At 54.9% G+C, this 15,739-nt stretch overlaps 1 protein-coding gene across 3 annotated transcripts; it reads left to right on the forward strand.

Annotated features, from left to right (window-relative positions):
- The first annotated feature begins 220 nt into the window (after nucleotides 1-220).
- CAPG (capping actin protein, gelsolin like) lies at nucleotides 221-13,826 on the forward strand. Of its 3 annotated transcripts, none has more exons than XM_058667686.1 (10): nucleotides 221-289; nucleotides 6,559-6,594; nucleotides 6,734-6,903; nucleotides 6,993-7,147; nucleotides 7,290-7,457; nucleotides 9,106-9,255; nucleotides 9,545-9,637; nucleotides 10,315-10,447; nucleotides 12,778-12,866; nucleotides 13,651-13,826. In XM_058667686.1, exons 2-10 carry the CDS (start codon nucleotides 6,572-6,574, stop codon nucleotides 13,714-13,716), a joined length of 1,047 nt encoding a protein of 348 aa, XP_058523669.1. In that variant the 5' UTR covers nucleotides 221-289; nucleotides 6,559-6,571; the 3' UTR covers nucleotides 13,717-13,826. The 3 variants fall into 3 exon arrangements, with proteins under 3 accessions (XP_058523669.1, XP_058523670.1, XP_058523671.1); XM_058667687.1 differs by lacking the exon at nucleotides 221-289 and adding an exon at nucleotides 1,278-1,412; XM_058667688.1 differs by lacking the exon at nucleotides 221-289 and adding an exon at nucleotides 1,644-1,797.
- Nucleotides 13,827-15,739: the final 1,913 nt, after the last annotated feature.

Consider the following 15,739-nt stretch of genomic DNA (forward strand, 5'->3'; position numbering starts at 1 on the left):
GGCCGCGGAAGATGTGGCTGCAGCAGGAGACTGGGCTGTGGTTTAGCTTGCCTTTCCCTGGCTAAACTCGCAGCCAGGAGGAGGGGCAAGGACTGGGTGACACAGGTCCCCAGGTACTGAGTTGTCTGCCAGGTGAGCAGCCAAAACCCAGAAGAGAAGGAAGTCGGATTCATTGGGCACCCGTTGTTGGATCATTCATTTCATCTTCACATTTGTCTGTGCACCCATTTTACAGATCATACACAGAGGCCTCACGGGGAGGAGTTGCTGGCATTCTAAAGTGCAGCTGGTAAGCAGTCAAACTGTCCAAGCCACTCCCTCCTTTACTTAAGATTTATTGATATATTTCTTCAACAGTTAGAGAGGGAGACATGGAGAGATCTTCCACCCACTGGTTCACGCCCCAGATGGCCCCTTGACTGGAGCTGGGCCAGGCTTAAGTCAGCAAGCAGCCTGGAGCTTTTTCTAGGTCTCCCATATGGGTGGCAGGGTGCAAGCGCTTGAAACATCTACAGTTCCTCCCAGGCCACCAGCAGGGAGCTGGATTGAAAGTGGAGCAGCCAGAACTGGCACCAGCTCCCACAGGGGATGCCCAGATTGTCCAACTCTCAACCATTCTACCAAGTTCCCTGGTGCCCCATGGGCTGGAAGTGCCCCCTGGGGTCCCCACTGGCCCATTTGGTTTCGGAAGTTGACAGTCTGGTGGTGGAGACGCTTGGGTGGCTGCTACAAGCTGTGTGTTCTCTAGGGAGAACATTTCACTTCCCTTCTTGCCTTAATGACACATTTAGCACAGACTGATTTCATCCTGAGAGAGCTACAGCTATCGGGCACTCTGTTTTCTTCATGCTTTCCCGGATGGTCAAATAATGAGGTTTGCTTTGAAGGTCTGCTCCATGGGAGGCCTTATACCAGATTTCCTTCCACTGCTCTGGTCTGGGGGCCGGGTCTTGTCTCAACAACAGGCTGGGACTCGGGGCACAGGGGCCAGAGCGTGTGGCTGTGAAGCTCAATGCTCATTTCTTTACAGCCCTACAAGGTCTACCCTCCCCGTTTGTGACCATGGGCAGTCTCAGGCTGTCAGGACTAACTCCTGGGCTCTGGAGTGGGAGGGGTGGCCACCCTAGGGGGCCTATCTGAACTGTGTTTCCATTGGCATGAGTCAGAGTGCCCAGTGGCCAGACTGTGGCCAAACGGGCAATGTGCGCCCCAGCTGGCCATAGGGTGAGCTGCAGAGACTTCCTGCCATGCCCTCAGCAGAGAGGTTTAAGGAGAATCAAAGGCCTGCATTCAAGACAGGAGCAGTGGGAGGAGGAAAAAGTGGTGGGAAGCTAGAAGCTGGTGACCCCGCCCAGGACTTGTGACTGTCGCAGTTACAGCAGCCAGGGCTGTGCAGACGCCTGCTGGAGCTGGTGAGTGGAACGAACGGCTTTACTGGCCAGTCCCAGCCTCAGCTGGCATCCAGGGTGGCTTTAGGCTGAGGTGGACCTCCAGCCTCCCAGGTGGGCCCCAGGGAGTAGCTGGCTTGGCGGCAGCCCCCGCTCAGGGTGTGGCAGGTGGGTGGGGTAGCCTGGAGGAGTAAGAGGGAAGTGAGAAGCCAGGGTGGGGCTGACTGGAGGAAGAGGAGCTGAGAGAGGCAGAGTGGGAGGAAGGAAGAGGAGAGTGTGGGAAAGTGTCAGTGGAGTCTGGGCCTGGGCAGTGGCCCCTGGGAGCAGGCCTGGCTGCCGAAGTGCAGAAACCAAGCCGGGCGCGGCGCTCCGCAGCCTGCTGTCCCTGGCGTCTCAGGCTAGGTTCCAGGTATGTTCTCCGGGAGGATGGGTGGTACCCGAGCCAAACAGGCAGGAGGGCCTAGCTTCCGTGCGGGAGCTCCAGGCCTTCAGAAGGCTCTGGGCCGGCCTAGAGGTGGATTCTGGAATGGAGGAGTAGGGGAGCGGGTGGGCCATGCCTGGCCATTTGACAGAGTACACTGAACAAGATCCAAGCTGAGGAAAATCTGGTCTGGCTGGTCTAGGTAGGGTGAGGGAGGCAAAAAGAGGACCACAGGGAAGGGAGGAGACCCAGTGGTCCAAGCCCCTGAGAACTGACCACAGTCCAGGTGTGGGGGCCGAGGGGCGGTGGCCCGTGTAGCTTCCTGTGCTGCCACTCCTCTGCACCCTTTGTCCAGGAGAAGGATAGATGTTATTTCATCCTGCTAAGGGCAAACAGGGCCCACGCAGGGAAGGGAGCTGGGGCCAGGGTCTAAGGACAGGGATCACCGTGCCGGCACGATGGTACCACTCTGACAGCCGTCAGACATTTGCTTCATGATGTACATGACAGTGTCCCTCTGCGTGGCCTCATACAGGCCAGGGGGCAGGTGGTCGGGACAGCTGTTGGGATGCCCCCACATTCTCATATTGGAGTGCTGATTTCCACTTCCTGCTAATGTGCAGGTAACGCCCCAGGTGCTTGGACCCCCGCCACCATGGGGGAAAACCCTGATTGGATATTCTGCTTCTGGCTTCCACCTGACCAGCCCTGGCTGTGAAGGGCATTTAGGGAACAACCAGAGAACTGTTACTATCTCTTTGTAATGACTGAGCTGTAAAGGAGACAGGGCCACATCAGCAGGGCATGCCTGAGGCTGTGAAAGTCTAATGAGCCCCTATGCGCCCCTTCAGGAGCTGTTGCAGTCCCAGCCTGTTGCAATCCTGGGGTATCCTAGAAGTCGGGGTGTGAGGGTCCAGCTAGATCCAGAGAGGCTAAACACACTTCTTATACAGCAGGCCCTTCCAGGCTAGGGTCATGGGCAGGTTTGTCATGCGCTGCTGTGGCAGAGCAGAAAAACACAGAAGGGGCTGCCTCATGAACAGGCGAGGTCCCCAACACGGGGTGCTGAGGAAGAGGAGGAGAATGGGAGAATACTCCAGTTGGGATTTGGGCACTGTGAGTTTACACATGTGTGTTGAGAGGTGGGGATGTGAACCAACCAAGATGAGTCTGTCCACGTGCCTCAGAAAGCCAGAGAAAGCATGTTACAGGGTAGCCAAGTCAGCAGTAACGCCCAGCTCTGGCTCCTGGCTCAGGGGCCTGGGACAGGTTTGTGTGGGTCAGGTTCAGCAGGAGGGAGCTGATAGGCAGAAATGCTGCTGAAAGGAGTTTGGGCTGGAGCCAGGCTCACGCCGGGCTTGCTTTCCTAGGAAAGTGGGAGCTTATAACTATACATGATCAGACCTGTTGCTAAAGCAGAAAAAGGGGGAACTTGCGGAAGAGAGTGGGAAGACATCACAAGAGTCTTCTAAGTGTGGGGTGCAGGTGGAAGGCCGGTGCGGGGGCAGGGGCTGTGGGCTGTCACATGCCGAGCGGACCCGATAAGGGCAGAGATCTCTGAGCGGCGACATATGCAGTTCTGCCAAGTTCCTGTCCCTGGGCTTGAGCGTGTGACTCCCTGCTTCATGGTGTCTTCCTGCTGCCCCCTTAAACCCTGGGCACCATCACCCCAGCCTCCCCAGGACCAAGCCCCTTGACAGGCGATGAATGGGCGTGTAGTGGTGGCAGGAGTTGGCGGAGTTCTGGTCAACCTGACCCATCAGGATTCTTGCTGAAGGCAGGGCAGGAAGATCAGCCCTTCCCTGGGGCCAGGCCTGGAGGTCCTGGAGGAGGGTGGGGAAGCTGATAAGCGAACCTGACGTCCAGGATGGGAGGCTCTGACTCAGCCTCAGCAGGGCTTTGTTGCTGAAACTGGATTTTACGTGGACACACACTAGGAGCAAGTCCAGAGCCCAGCCAAAAGAAGACCTTGTTTTTGTTTTAAATATTTGTTTATTTTTATTGGAAAGGCAGATATACAGGGAGGAGAGACAGAAAGATCTTCCGTCCGCTGGTTCACTGCACTGGCCACAATGACTGGAGCTAGGTCAATCTGAAGCCAGGAACCAGCAGCCTCCTCTGGGTCTCCCCCACGGGTGCAGGATCCCAAGGCCTTGGGCTGTCCTTGACTGCTTCCCCAGGCCACAGGCACAAGCAGGGAGCTGGATGGGAAGCGGAGCAGCCAGGATTAGAACTGGCACTCATGTGGGATCACAGCGTGTGCAAGGCGAGGAATTTAGCCACTAGGCTACTGCACCAGACCCGACCTCAATTTTTATAAGGTCCCAATGAAGGAGAAGGCAGTGACCCCACACCCCCCACTGCCACCCTTTGGGAAAGCCCTGTACACAGCAGCTGGGCGGTGCAGGCCACCTGCTTCTGAAGTTGGGTCTGCACTCCCATCCCAGCCATGTGGGGAAAAGTGAAGTTGGCGGCCCCTCACTGTAGCCTCAGAGCCAACCCACTGCCCCTCCCGAGGTTTGTCACGCCTCCCTCCCCACCTCCCCAGACCTGAGTCACCACTGGGCTGTCCCTTGCAGGGGATGTGGGCAGAGCATATGATCTGTGTGGGAGGGAGAATCCGTGGTTTCCCTCCTCCGGCACCCCCCAACCATTCCCCCTTCCTTTCCCCAGCCCCACTCCGCACCCGCTGCTTCTGGCTTTAGGGAAGCGTGGGGTGGGGCCCAGTGCCTTCCAGTCTGCACGTCTGGAATAACAAAGTCAGGATTCACATCCCTGTTGGTGACCTGCGTCCCCTTAGCTCCTGTTCACACTCAGATCTCTTCGAGACAGACAGTTCTTCCCCCTCCCCGCCCCAAGGATCTGCTTTGGGTGTCCACGTGCGTTTTCGCCCTCAAGCACCCAAGCCTCATCTTAGAAAAACTCTTTTGGATGGAGAAGGCACAGCACAGTCTTGAAGTACTTGTGGAAATGTGGTCTCTGCATTTTAAGCCAAAAAAAGAAACATGAAAAGTAGTGAGAGAAGCCATAGTGGCTACACTTCCTGAAGAAAAAAGAACTTTTTTTTTTTTAAAAGATCTATTTATTTGAAAGGCAGCAATGGGCCCAACACAGTAGCTCAATTGGCTAATCCTCTCTTTTTGCAAAGTGCCAGGATCCCATATGGGCACCGGTTCATGTCCCGGCTGCTCCACTTCCCATCCAGTTCACTGCTTGGGGCCTGGGAAAGCAGTCAAGGACAGCTTGACTGCACTCACGTTGAGAGACCTGGAAGAAGCTCCTGGCTCCTGGCTTCAGATTGTCTCAACTCTGGTCATTGCAGCCCCTGGGGAATGAACCAGTGATCTTTCTGTTTTTGTTTTTCTTTCTCTCTGTATCTGCCTTTCCAATAAAACAAATACATCTTTAAAAAGAAAGAAAAAAAAGGAGATCTTCCAGGGCCCGGCAAGATAGTGTAGTGGTTAAGGTCCTCGCCTTGCACGCGCCAGGATCCCATACGGGCACCAGTTCTAATCCCGGCGGCCCTGCTTCCCATCCAGCTCCCTGCTTGTGGCCTGGGAAAGCAGTCGAGGACGGCCCAAAGCCTTGGGACGCTGCAGCTCCTGGCTTCAGATCGGCTCAGCTCCAGCTGTTGCGGCCGCTTGGGGAGTGAACCATCAGACGGAAGATCTTCCTCTCTGTCTCTCCTCCTCTCTGTATATCCACCTTTCCAATAAAAAATTATTCTTAAAAAAATATATTAAAAAAACTAAAAATAAAGGAGATCTTCCATCTGCTGGTTCACACCTCATATAGCCACAACAGCTGGGGGTTGGCTAAGCAGAATTCAGGAGCCAGAAACACCATCCAAGTCCAGACACCCGGGCCATCTTCCACTGCCTTAGCAGGGAGCTGACTCTGAGGTGGTGTCACTGGGAATTGAACCAGCACTCTGATAAGGGAATGTGAGCACTACATGCAACTGCTTAGCTTGCTGTGCTGCAACACTAGCCCCTTTTGAACATTAGAAAAAAATGAAGATTTATTTATTTGAAAGGCAGAACAACAGCTAGAATAAAAAATAAGCCCGTGCTTCTCTCTGCTGGTTTATTCCCAGATGCCCTCGGCAGCTGGGCCTGGGCTGGCTGGCAGCAGTAGGCAGGAACTCCTTTCTGGTCTCCCATTGGGTGGCAGGGCCGTCATATGCTGCCTTCCCAGGCACCTCAGCAGGAAGCTGGATGAGAAGCAGGGAGCAGCTGGGACTCCAGCCAGGCCCTCTACTGTGGGATGGCCATGTGGCAAGAGGTATCTTCATCTACCAGATGCCACAGGCTCTTATAATTACCTTTCTTAGGGTGGAAGCCCAAGTCATTACTTTTAATGAGCAATTAAGTTTACATTAATTTGAATGTATGCAGTTATTGCTTAGAGAGCTGTGTCCCAGGCTTGTGCAATCCCAGAGCCAGGAGGTGAGGAATAGAAAACAGATATGACAGCCAGGTCAGAGTCCAGTAAAGACCCTGGCCTAGGGTCACAGATCTGATATCCTCATGCCGCTTACCAGTTGTGTGACCTTGGACTCGAACTCTGAGCCCCCTTTCTTTGTCTGCATCATGGGACCAGGAATAAGTGCCCTTAACTAGGCTCCTGCTGATGATGCAGTGTGTGAAGGTGAAAGGCCTTGGCCCCCTGGATGTCATCCCCAGACCAGCATGACAAGATGCGTGTTGCTAGGATGCGTGCAGCAATAACACCCTCTTCTCTCTACAGATCTGGGACCGACATGTACACTCCCACCCCCCAGAGGTAAGCTCAGTGTCGTGCCTCCTCCCCACCCTCCAGCCTGCTTCACTCCCAACCTCTGTCCTGCTTTAGTCCTTCCTTGTCCCAGGCCTAGCCCCCCATGGGCCCTGCGACCACCAACCCTCTCCCTTGCCGTCGGCAGCTCTCCATTTCCAGCCTCGGTGCAGGATCCAGGCCTGCACATTTGGCGGGTGGAGAAGCTGAAGCCGGTGCCTGTGGCGCGGGAGAATCAGGGCGTCTTCTTCTCTGGGGACTCCTACCTGGTGCTGCACAATGGCCCGGAAGAGGTTTCCCACCTGCACCTGTGGATCGGTAAGCAGGCGGAGGGCTGGGGTGAGTGGGAGGGGCTGGTGCTGCCATGGGTCTCCCGGGGCTGGCCCTGCCACTTGCACCTGTCCCAGGCCAGCAGTCATCTCGGGACGAGCAGGGCGCCTGTGCCGTGCTGGCTGTGCATCTCAACACCCAGCTTGGGGAGCGGCCCGTGCAGCACCGCGAGGTGCAAGGCAATGAGTCCGACCTCTTCATGAGCTACTTCCCACGCGGCCTCAAGTACCAGGTCAGAGCCTGCCTCCTAGCATCCCCCTCCTCTTGCCCCACTCTGGCTAGTTCCTGCCCCCTCAAGACACAGCTATCCCGGGGTCCCCAGGCTGGCATGGGGGTCCCCAACAGTATACTCAGACGAGCTGTCTGTGCTACAGGAAGGGGGTGTGGAATCGGCTTTTCACAAGACCTCCCTGGGGGCCGCCCCGGCTGCCATCAAGAAACTGTACCAGGTGAAGGGTAAGAAGAACATCCGTGCCACCGAGCGGCCACTTGCCTGGGACAGCTTCAACACCGGTGACTGCTTCATCCTCGACCTGGGCCAGGTAGGCAAGCCAGGCCGCACTGAGAGCTGTGTGTGACCACTGTCCTTTAACAGGCTGGGAGAGACGAGAAAAAGCTGATGCCCTGCACGCTCCTCCCTGGACATGTATGGGTGGTGGGTTCCGAAACTACTCCCCCACCCAAGTCCTTTATACAAGGTGCCATAATGTTTGCATACCACCTGTCTTCTTGCGTACTTCAAGCCTTCCCCAAAAGGCATCTTTTTAAAGAAAAATACTTACTTGAAATGTAGAATTACAGAGAGAAAGGGAAGGGGGAAGAGAGAGAGAGATCTTTCACTTACTGGTATTCTTCCCAAATGGCTGCACTCGCTAGGACTGGGCCAGGCCAAAGCCAGGTGCCTGGAACTTCATCTAGGACTCCCTCGTGGGTATAGTGGCTTAAATACTTGGACCATCACGTGCTGCTTTCTTAGGCACATTAGCAGGGAGCAGGATGGGAAATGAAGCAGCTAAGACTTGAACCAGCACCTATAGGGGACACCCACGTTCCAGGTGGCAGCTTAACTCACTATGCCACAGATTTGGCCTCCCTGGATGGGTTCTGATTTCTAATGTAGTGTAGATGTGATGGCAATAATTACTCTACTGTAGTATTTAGGGAATAACGACAAGGAAAGGAAGCCTATGCATGGTTAGTGCAGACTGAATTGTTTTTCTGAAGGTTTCTGGTCTGTGGTTATTGGATCCACAGGTGTGGAGTTACAACTGTGTGTCAGGACACAAGCTGGCCTTGCTGAGGCCTCACCTGGCCTTGACACCTCTGGAGCTCACTTCCTGCTTCTCAAAGCTTCTGGGAAGTCATTGTGGCTGTGAGTGAGCTGCCTGCCTGCCAGACCATCATTCATTCGTTCGTTCATTCCACTTGTTCATTCAGTGCGTCTATGATGACCTTGCTGAGGCAGCGTTAGGACCACCGCAGTTGGTCCTGGGCTGGCCACTGAGGGGGTACGGGGGCTTGAAGGAGGGTGGCAGCCATATGCTGGGAAGCTGGGTGCAGGGAGGGGGCCCTCTCGCCTGAGCTGAAGCCAGGTGGCTATTGGGTCAGAACCTTTGGAACAGGTGTGGCACAGCGGCGGGGAAGGTTATGGGTAGCAGGGAGGGGTCCACGTTGACTGGGGACCTGAGCCAGAGGCAGTGGCCATAAAAATGGCTGGGGAAGCTGGGACTGGGTCAGGAGGACGTTCACTTTCTGTCTGTGGGAGGTTGTGGGCTGATTGTTGGGGGTGGGAAGGTCAACCCAGGAGGAAGGGAAGTGGGGACCAGGAGCACACCTCCCATTGCCTTCAGGAGAGGAGAGAGGGCTCTACTTGCATGGCATTTGTTCACTCATTCATTCAAGAAGCATTCACTTTGTGCCTGAATAAAGCAGAACAAAACATTCAGACCCCAAGCCAGCCTATGTTTCAGCTGCTGGGTCAGTAAGCTCTATGCAACATAGGGGGACATACAGGGTAATATTTCAATGCACAGCAATGAGTGAGGTGGAGAAAAATCAAAGAGGAGGAGAGGTAAGAGCGGGTGGCGCTGTCATGGCCATTCCTTGAGCTGCCTGTGTGGGAGGGGCACTGAGTGGTAAGTCACTGGCTTTGACCACTCACCACCCTCCGCCTCACCCCACCTTCTGCAGAACATCTTTGCCTGGTGTGGTGGCAAGTCCAACATCCTGGAGCGTAACAAAGCCAGGGACTTGGCCCTGGCCATCCGGGACAGCGAGCGGCAGGGCAAGGCCCAGGTGGAAATCGTCACTGACGGGGAGGAGCCTGCGGAGATGATCCAGGTTGGGGGGTGCAAGGTTGGGTGGCATGGTGGGACCCTCTGCCTGGAAGTGGCTGGGAGAGGGGTAGGGGTGACTGTGGCAGGGGTCCCTGGGTGCCTTTATGTGTGACTGAGGGCAAGGTGCCCCTCTGATTGGAAGAGCAGCCTGGCTGGACCCAGGCCCAACTCCCCTCTGCCCAGTACCCCAGTGAAGGATACGGTATGCCCCAACTGAGGCAGGAGCTTGGTTGGTGGCTTGGGAGGTTTGGCAGCAAGAATGACTGTGAACTTAGATGACCCTGACCCTGCAGGTGCTGGGACCCAAACCTCCTCTGAAGGAGGGCAACCCCGAGGAAGACCTCACAGCTGACCAGACCAATGCCCAGGCCTCAGCTCTGTATAAGGTGGGTGCTCCAGGCCAGCCTGGGGCCAGGTAGGGTCGGGAGCACACATACAGCAGGTGTGCGTGTGGGGCTGCAGAGAGGGGAGGCTGCAGGAAGGGCAAGGTTTGTGCTCAGCTTGGAGCCAGTTTTTGGTGAGTGGTGGAAAGCAAAGCTGAGCTTTCCTTAAAGATGTATTTATTTGTTTGAACGAGGGAGAGAGAGAGACGAGGAGAGACATTTGCTGGTTTATTCCCCACAGGGTCTCAACAGCAGAGGCTTGGAATTTATCTAGTCTCTCACTTGGGTGCAACAGCCCAACACCTGAGCCATCCTCCGCTGCTTTCCCAGGTGCATTAGCAGGGAGGTGGATCAGAACTGGAACAGCTGGACCTTGAACCTGGGCTCCCAGGGGATTCTAGCATCCCAGGTGGCAGTTTAACCACCACCCTTCAACCCATGCCACAAGTTTCCCTCTTTGAATCCTGCATATATGTCTGTAATTTGGGCCTCCTTTCCTGATGGGTTCAAGGCACTAGCTATAAGTGGTTGTGGGTGATGGGAGCGGCCAGAAGTTGCTGTGATTGGTTATTCAAGGTCTGGAGTGGGGCAGAGGGTAGGGATGCAGAGCAGGGGGGAGCTGGGCAGGGCTGAGGTGTCAGGGATGAAGGTGAGATCCAGGCACTGCCCTTGCTCCCTAGGTCTCCGATGCTACTGGACAGATGAACCTGACCAAGGTGGCAGATTCCAGCCCCTTTGCGCCCGAGCTGCTGGTAGCAGATGATTGCTTCGTGCTGGACAATGGGCTGTGCGGCAAGATCTACATCTGGAAAGGTGTGGTGTCTCCTGGCAGCTAGCATGCGCGTCCATGTGTGCATGCACGTATGCGTGTGTGCATGCACATGTGTGTTCCTGTGTGTGTGTGTGTGTGCGCGTGTCTCCCGGCAGCCACCACACTGGGAAGCCAGACTTATCTTTTTCAAGTGCCTCTGGCTGCTCCCTTGGTTGATTGCAGAAGAGCCTCAGTAGCTCCCGGTTGCGGTCTCTCATAGCCCCTTCTCGCTCCCTTAAGGTCAGGACAGCAGTTCCGGACCTCAGTTCCACCCCGGCTTGTCCCAGCAGGTTGCCAAGGCCCCTGCCTGGAAATGCTGATTCACTAGGCCTGAGTGGGGCCCATGAAGTGTGGCTGTCATCCAGCAGTACTTTCACTGCTGAATCCAGTGGCCACACTTTGAGAGCCATTGTCCTGGCCCACTTCAGGTCCTTCAGGGTCACTGGGAGCCCCTGAACCTAGCATTTTGCCTTGAGTTGCATTCAGGGACAAATTTTAGACCGTATCACTTTATGCAGTGTGGGGGTTGGAGGGGAGGGGTGAACTTGCAGAACTTGATTTTCCAAGAGATTATGTCAACTGTTGTAGAAACGCTGCCCTGGGGAGAAACTACCGCATGGTTTGCTGATTCCATCAGGTGGAGCCTCCACGTGACCCTGGCGGGAGTGGGGCAGGGGAGCACTGTTCCACACTGTCTCATCTTGAGCTTGTCTTATCTTTCTTTTTGAAAGCAAGAATCCTTCTCATCTGAGGGTCTTGACTACATAGTATTAGAAACAGTTATGTCATCAACCAAAGCCTGCCCCCCAATCTGGTCAGGAAGAAAGAGGAGTTATGGACCAGGAACAGCTGCTATTGGGCAGTTCCTACTGCTGTCTCAACTCAGCAGACAGGAAGAAGGGAGGGCTAGGGAGCAGCAGCTGGGCCGGTTAGTGAGGGGTAAGGAGTGGAGGGGAGACAGGTGCTGTTGGGATGCCTGGCTTCCGAGAGGAAGAACACCCCATCAGACCAATGCCAGGCGCAGGAAGGGTCCCAGGGAAGCAAGGAACTGGACTGTTAACCAAAAGAGAAGCCAGAGGGGACCTGTTGGAAGAGTTAGCAGTTATGAGTCTGGCTGCTCACGGTGGGGCATGGCTTAGAATTTTAGACCTGTGGTCTTCAGGGAGTTTTTCTAGCCTGGATGCAGCTACCAGTACTGGTCATACCATTATTTTCTTGGGAAAATGCTGTCAGTTGGGGCACAGTTTACATTCGAGGGTCAGCCAGCCTGCAGGAGCAAATGGATTGTGAGTGGGCTTTTTTTTTTCTTTGCCCAAGATTGAGTAATGCTTCAACAAGCTAATCTCCATCTTGCAGTGCCAGCATCCCATATGGGTGCTGATTCATGTCCTGGCTGCTCCATTTCCCACCCAGCTCCCTGCTTATGGCCTGGGAAAGCAGCAGAGAATGGACCAAACATTTGGGCCCCTGTGCCTACATGGGAGACCTGTATGAAATTCCTGGCTCCTGGATTTGAATTGGCTCAGCTCTGACCATTTTGGTCATACAGAGAGTAAACCAGTGAATGCAAGGTCTTCTCTGTCTCTCTATAAATCTGCCTTTAAATTAAAAAAAAAAAAAAAAAGCTTAAAAAAATCTATTTGAAAGGCAAAGTGACAAAGAGTAGGAGAGAAACAGAGAGAATTGATCTCCTGTCTCCTGGTTTACTCCTCAAATGGTGACTACATCCAGGCTGGCCAGGCCAGAGCCAGCACTCAGGAGCTCCATTTGGGTCTCCCACATGGGTAGCAGGTGCCCAAGTGCTTTTGGTCATCACCTGCTACCTTCCTAGGCAAGCAGGAAGTAGGATTTGAACTGGCTCTTCATTATGAGGTGTAAGCACGGCAAATGGCAGCTTAGCTCACTGTGCCACAATACTGTCCCTTGGTCTTTGTTTTTGTAAGCATATCCTGAGTGCCAGCATTGAGTTGACATGGGCTTGCTGGCATTGTGGGAGCCAGGTCACCCATAATAAATTGCACCCTTTGTCCTGTTATTTTTTGCAGAAGAGGCTTGATAACAGCAGATACTGGAGGCAAGAGGCAAGGGGTGCTGATGGGGGGTGGGGGAGCCTGGCCTTGCGCTAGGATGCCAGCAGGAAGGCCCCCGGTTTTCCTTGAGGTGTCTTTGGCATCTGGTGGTGAGCTTGGAGCCGCAGGTTTGGGAGAAAAGGGGTGGGATTCACACCCCCTGGAGCCCCTCAGCACTCCTGGGACTTTTCCTGATACTGGAGTGGGAGCTAGAGAAGGACCCCACTCTTACGGAAGCCCCTTTTCTCTCCCTTGTGACCCAGGAAGGAAAGCCAACGAGAAGGAGCGGCAGGCGGCCCTGCAGGTGGCCGAGGGCTTCATCTCCCGCATGCAGTATGCGCCTAACACTCAGGTGAGTCGCCGCCGGGCTCCCACATTGGCAGACCAAACACGCAGGACAGGGAAGACTCGAATAGTTGGGCATAGTCAGGCCTCCCTCTCCAACGCAGCCACTGCTTAGAAAGCCTGCTCGGTCTTTCAGGTTTGTAAGAGGATGTTGGGCAGTAAGGCATGTGTTTGGGTAGCTTGGGCTGTTGCCCTTGGCAGGTGCCACCTGTTTAAACCCATATGGTGGGTCCTCAAGTCCTTCCTGGGAGAGCTGGGGCATGCTTCTCTGTAACTGGGGGCATGTCAGACTGTGCTTGCAGTTTTTTAAGCAATGTTTTCTTCTCAGCTGTGTTTTTTTCCCCCTGCTGATTATTTGTTTGAAAGGCAGAGTCTATGGCCATACCACCCTGAACATGCCCAATCTCATCTGAAGGGCAGAGAAGTGTAGAGAGAGGTCATTGGTTTGCTGGTTCACTCTCCAAATAGCAATGGCTGGGGCTGGGCCAGGCTGAAGCCAGGAGCCTGGGACTCCATCCAGAGCCCCCATGTGGTGGGCCATCCTCTGCTGCTTTCCCAGGTGCATTAGCAGGGACCTGGATGGGAAGTGTAACAACTGGGACTTGAACCAGCATGATGATATGGAATGCCAATGATGCGAATAGTGGCTTAGCCTGTGCTTCGTCACAGGCCCCTGTGATCTTGTCCCTTGACTTACATCCTGGACCTGGTGCCCACACCCTCCTGCACTGTCCTGGCTGAGGCAAAGGCGACAGCTTGTAAGCCCAACTTCTCTCCCACTGTCCCTGCAGGTGGAGATTCTGCCCCAGGGCCGTGAGAGCCCCATCTTCAAGCAATTCTTCAAGGACTGGAAATGAAAGGCCCTCTGCTCTCTTCTGCTCCTCTGGCTGCACAGTCAGTGCCAGAGTGCCTCTCCCCTCCCCCCAGCAGATGTTCAATAAAGCAAGAGCTTTCCTGGGCCTTCCCGCACCGTCTGCCCCAGGGCCAAGGACACCAACGTCTCAGCCTCCAAGCTACCAGCCCAGGCTTTGTGTGGTTGAGACAGAGCAGCCGGGAGTCCCAGCAGGACTGGTCTGATGAAGCCAGGGAGGGGTGTGGTGTCAGGCCTCAATGTCACTTTCAGCCAAGAGCTCAGCTCTGCTTACTCTCACTTTCCCCACCAAGGACCTGTGTGTCAGTGGGCTTGGTATGCACCCCCGCCCCAGCAGTCCTGCCTCAGCTGCCTCCCGCAACCAGGGAGTAGTGGCAGCTTCCAACAATGGCCGCTCGCAGAGTTCAGCTGCCCTGAAGCCTGGCTGTTCCTCTCTAGGCAGGCTGATGGGCCTGGGGCCACTGTGCAGCCATGTGGCAAGTGCCGGGCTGGGCTGTGCAGGAGCCCTGGGTCTGTTCCCGATCTACACCTTAGGCCAGACTCTCCTGTATAATGGGGTGCTGCTGGGAACATCAGCGGCCAGAAATCTAGATGGTGGTGGGGTAGGGAAAGGCAAACAAAAGGTCCCATCTTGTCCTGGAGGGCGTGACCCAGGGAGCCGTGAGCCAATGTGAACATGCACCCGAGGCCACAGGGCCTGGCGGAGCTGCAGCTGGCCGCACGCCCCTCAGTCCTGCGTCCTAGGGGTTATGCGCCTTCTGACCTGACATGCTGGATTCCTCAATCTGCAACCAGAACAGGAAGGCTGGTCAAGGTCATCTTCCTAACTTTATGCCAAGATTCCTAGGAAAAATGGCTCCTCTGTGTGTCCCCATCCTCTGCATGGACTTCCTGGCCCTCACCAGTCTTTGGGAAGAGTAAGTGCCAGGGATGATTTGGGGTTTTGTTTTGAAGATGTATTTAATTATTTGAAAGGCAGAGTAACAGAGTGTGAGGGAGAGAGATGGAAAAAGAAAAAATAGGGTACAGTGTGAGGATCTTTCACCTGCTTGGCTCACTCTCTGGAGGGCCACACCAGCCAGGAGCCAGGGACTCCATCCTGGTCTCCCATGGGGGTGATAGGAACACAAGCACGTGGTCCATCCTCCACTGCATTCCCAGGTGCGTTAGCAGGGAGCTGGATCAGAAGTGGAGCAGCCAGGACTTGAGCTGGCACCCCAGTATGGGATACTGGCACTGCAACCAGCACTAGACCTGTGTGGCACCAGCCTGGCCCTGGGGAGTAAGTGTTGCCTTCAGTGGCTCTGACAATATTTTTAGATTTATGTAGTATCGTAATTCTGCCATGAAGGACCTAGGCTCTTCGTTAAGAAAAATGCATGGACTGAGATTTTTGACTGTGCTTTTCAGAGGGTCCACATATCCTGAAAAACCAGTCTGTTTGTGAGGACAGCTGCAACTTACAAAACTCCCAGACTGCACTGCTGATGTCCTGAAGTCTGAATCCATGAACTGTCTGGAGAATAGACCCAGGGAGGCCCAGGGTGATTGCCTGCTCCACCCTTGCTAGGGGTCCACAGTCAGGGGGCCCCGGATGTGCCGGGGGCTTTGTATTCATAGTTGTGCCAGCTGAGCTGGCCTAATGGGCTCAGCAATCAAAGAAGGTTTTGGGGGTAAGGCAGTCCCCAGACCTGACCCTCCCTCCAGAGCAGATACTGAGCTGCCTCCAGGCATCTGCTGGCCCACCCTGGCCACCTCGCAGTCAGTTGATGGCCAGGCTGAAAGAAGGAATAGGAACAAGGGATTAGCTCAGGCTGGGGAAACGTGGCATGAGGCTCCTGCCAGTCCATGCTCGAGGTGACTGATGGCAGCAGCAGGTGGGGGATGTTCCTCTCTGTACTTGGGTAGCCATCTGTGGTCTCTGCCCATGATGTGTCCTAGTTCCCCCAAGGCAGATGTGGGGAGCCCTACAGGGGCAAGATGACAGTCTTCTGTAGCTCCATTTGAGG

Source organism: Ochotona princeps, chromosome 8 (assembly GCF_030435755.1).
Source record: "Ochotona princeps isolate mOchPri1 chromosome 8, mOchPri1.hap1, whole genome shotgun sequence".
Lineage (NCBI taxonomy): Eukaryota > Metazoa > Chordata > Mammalia > Lagomorpha > Ochotonidae > Ochotona > Ochotona princeps.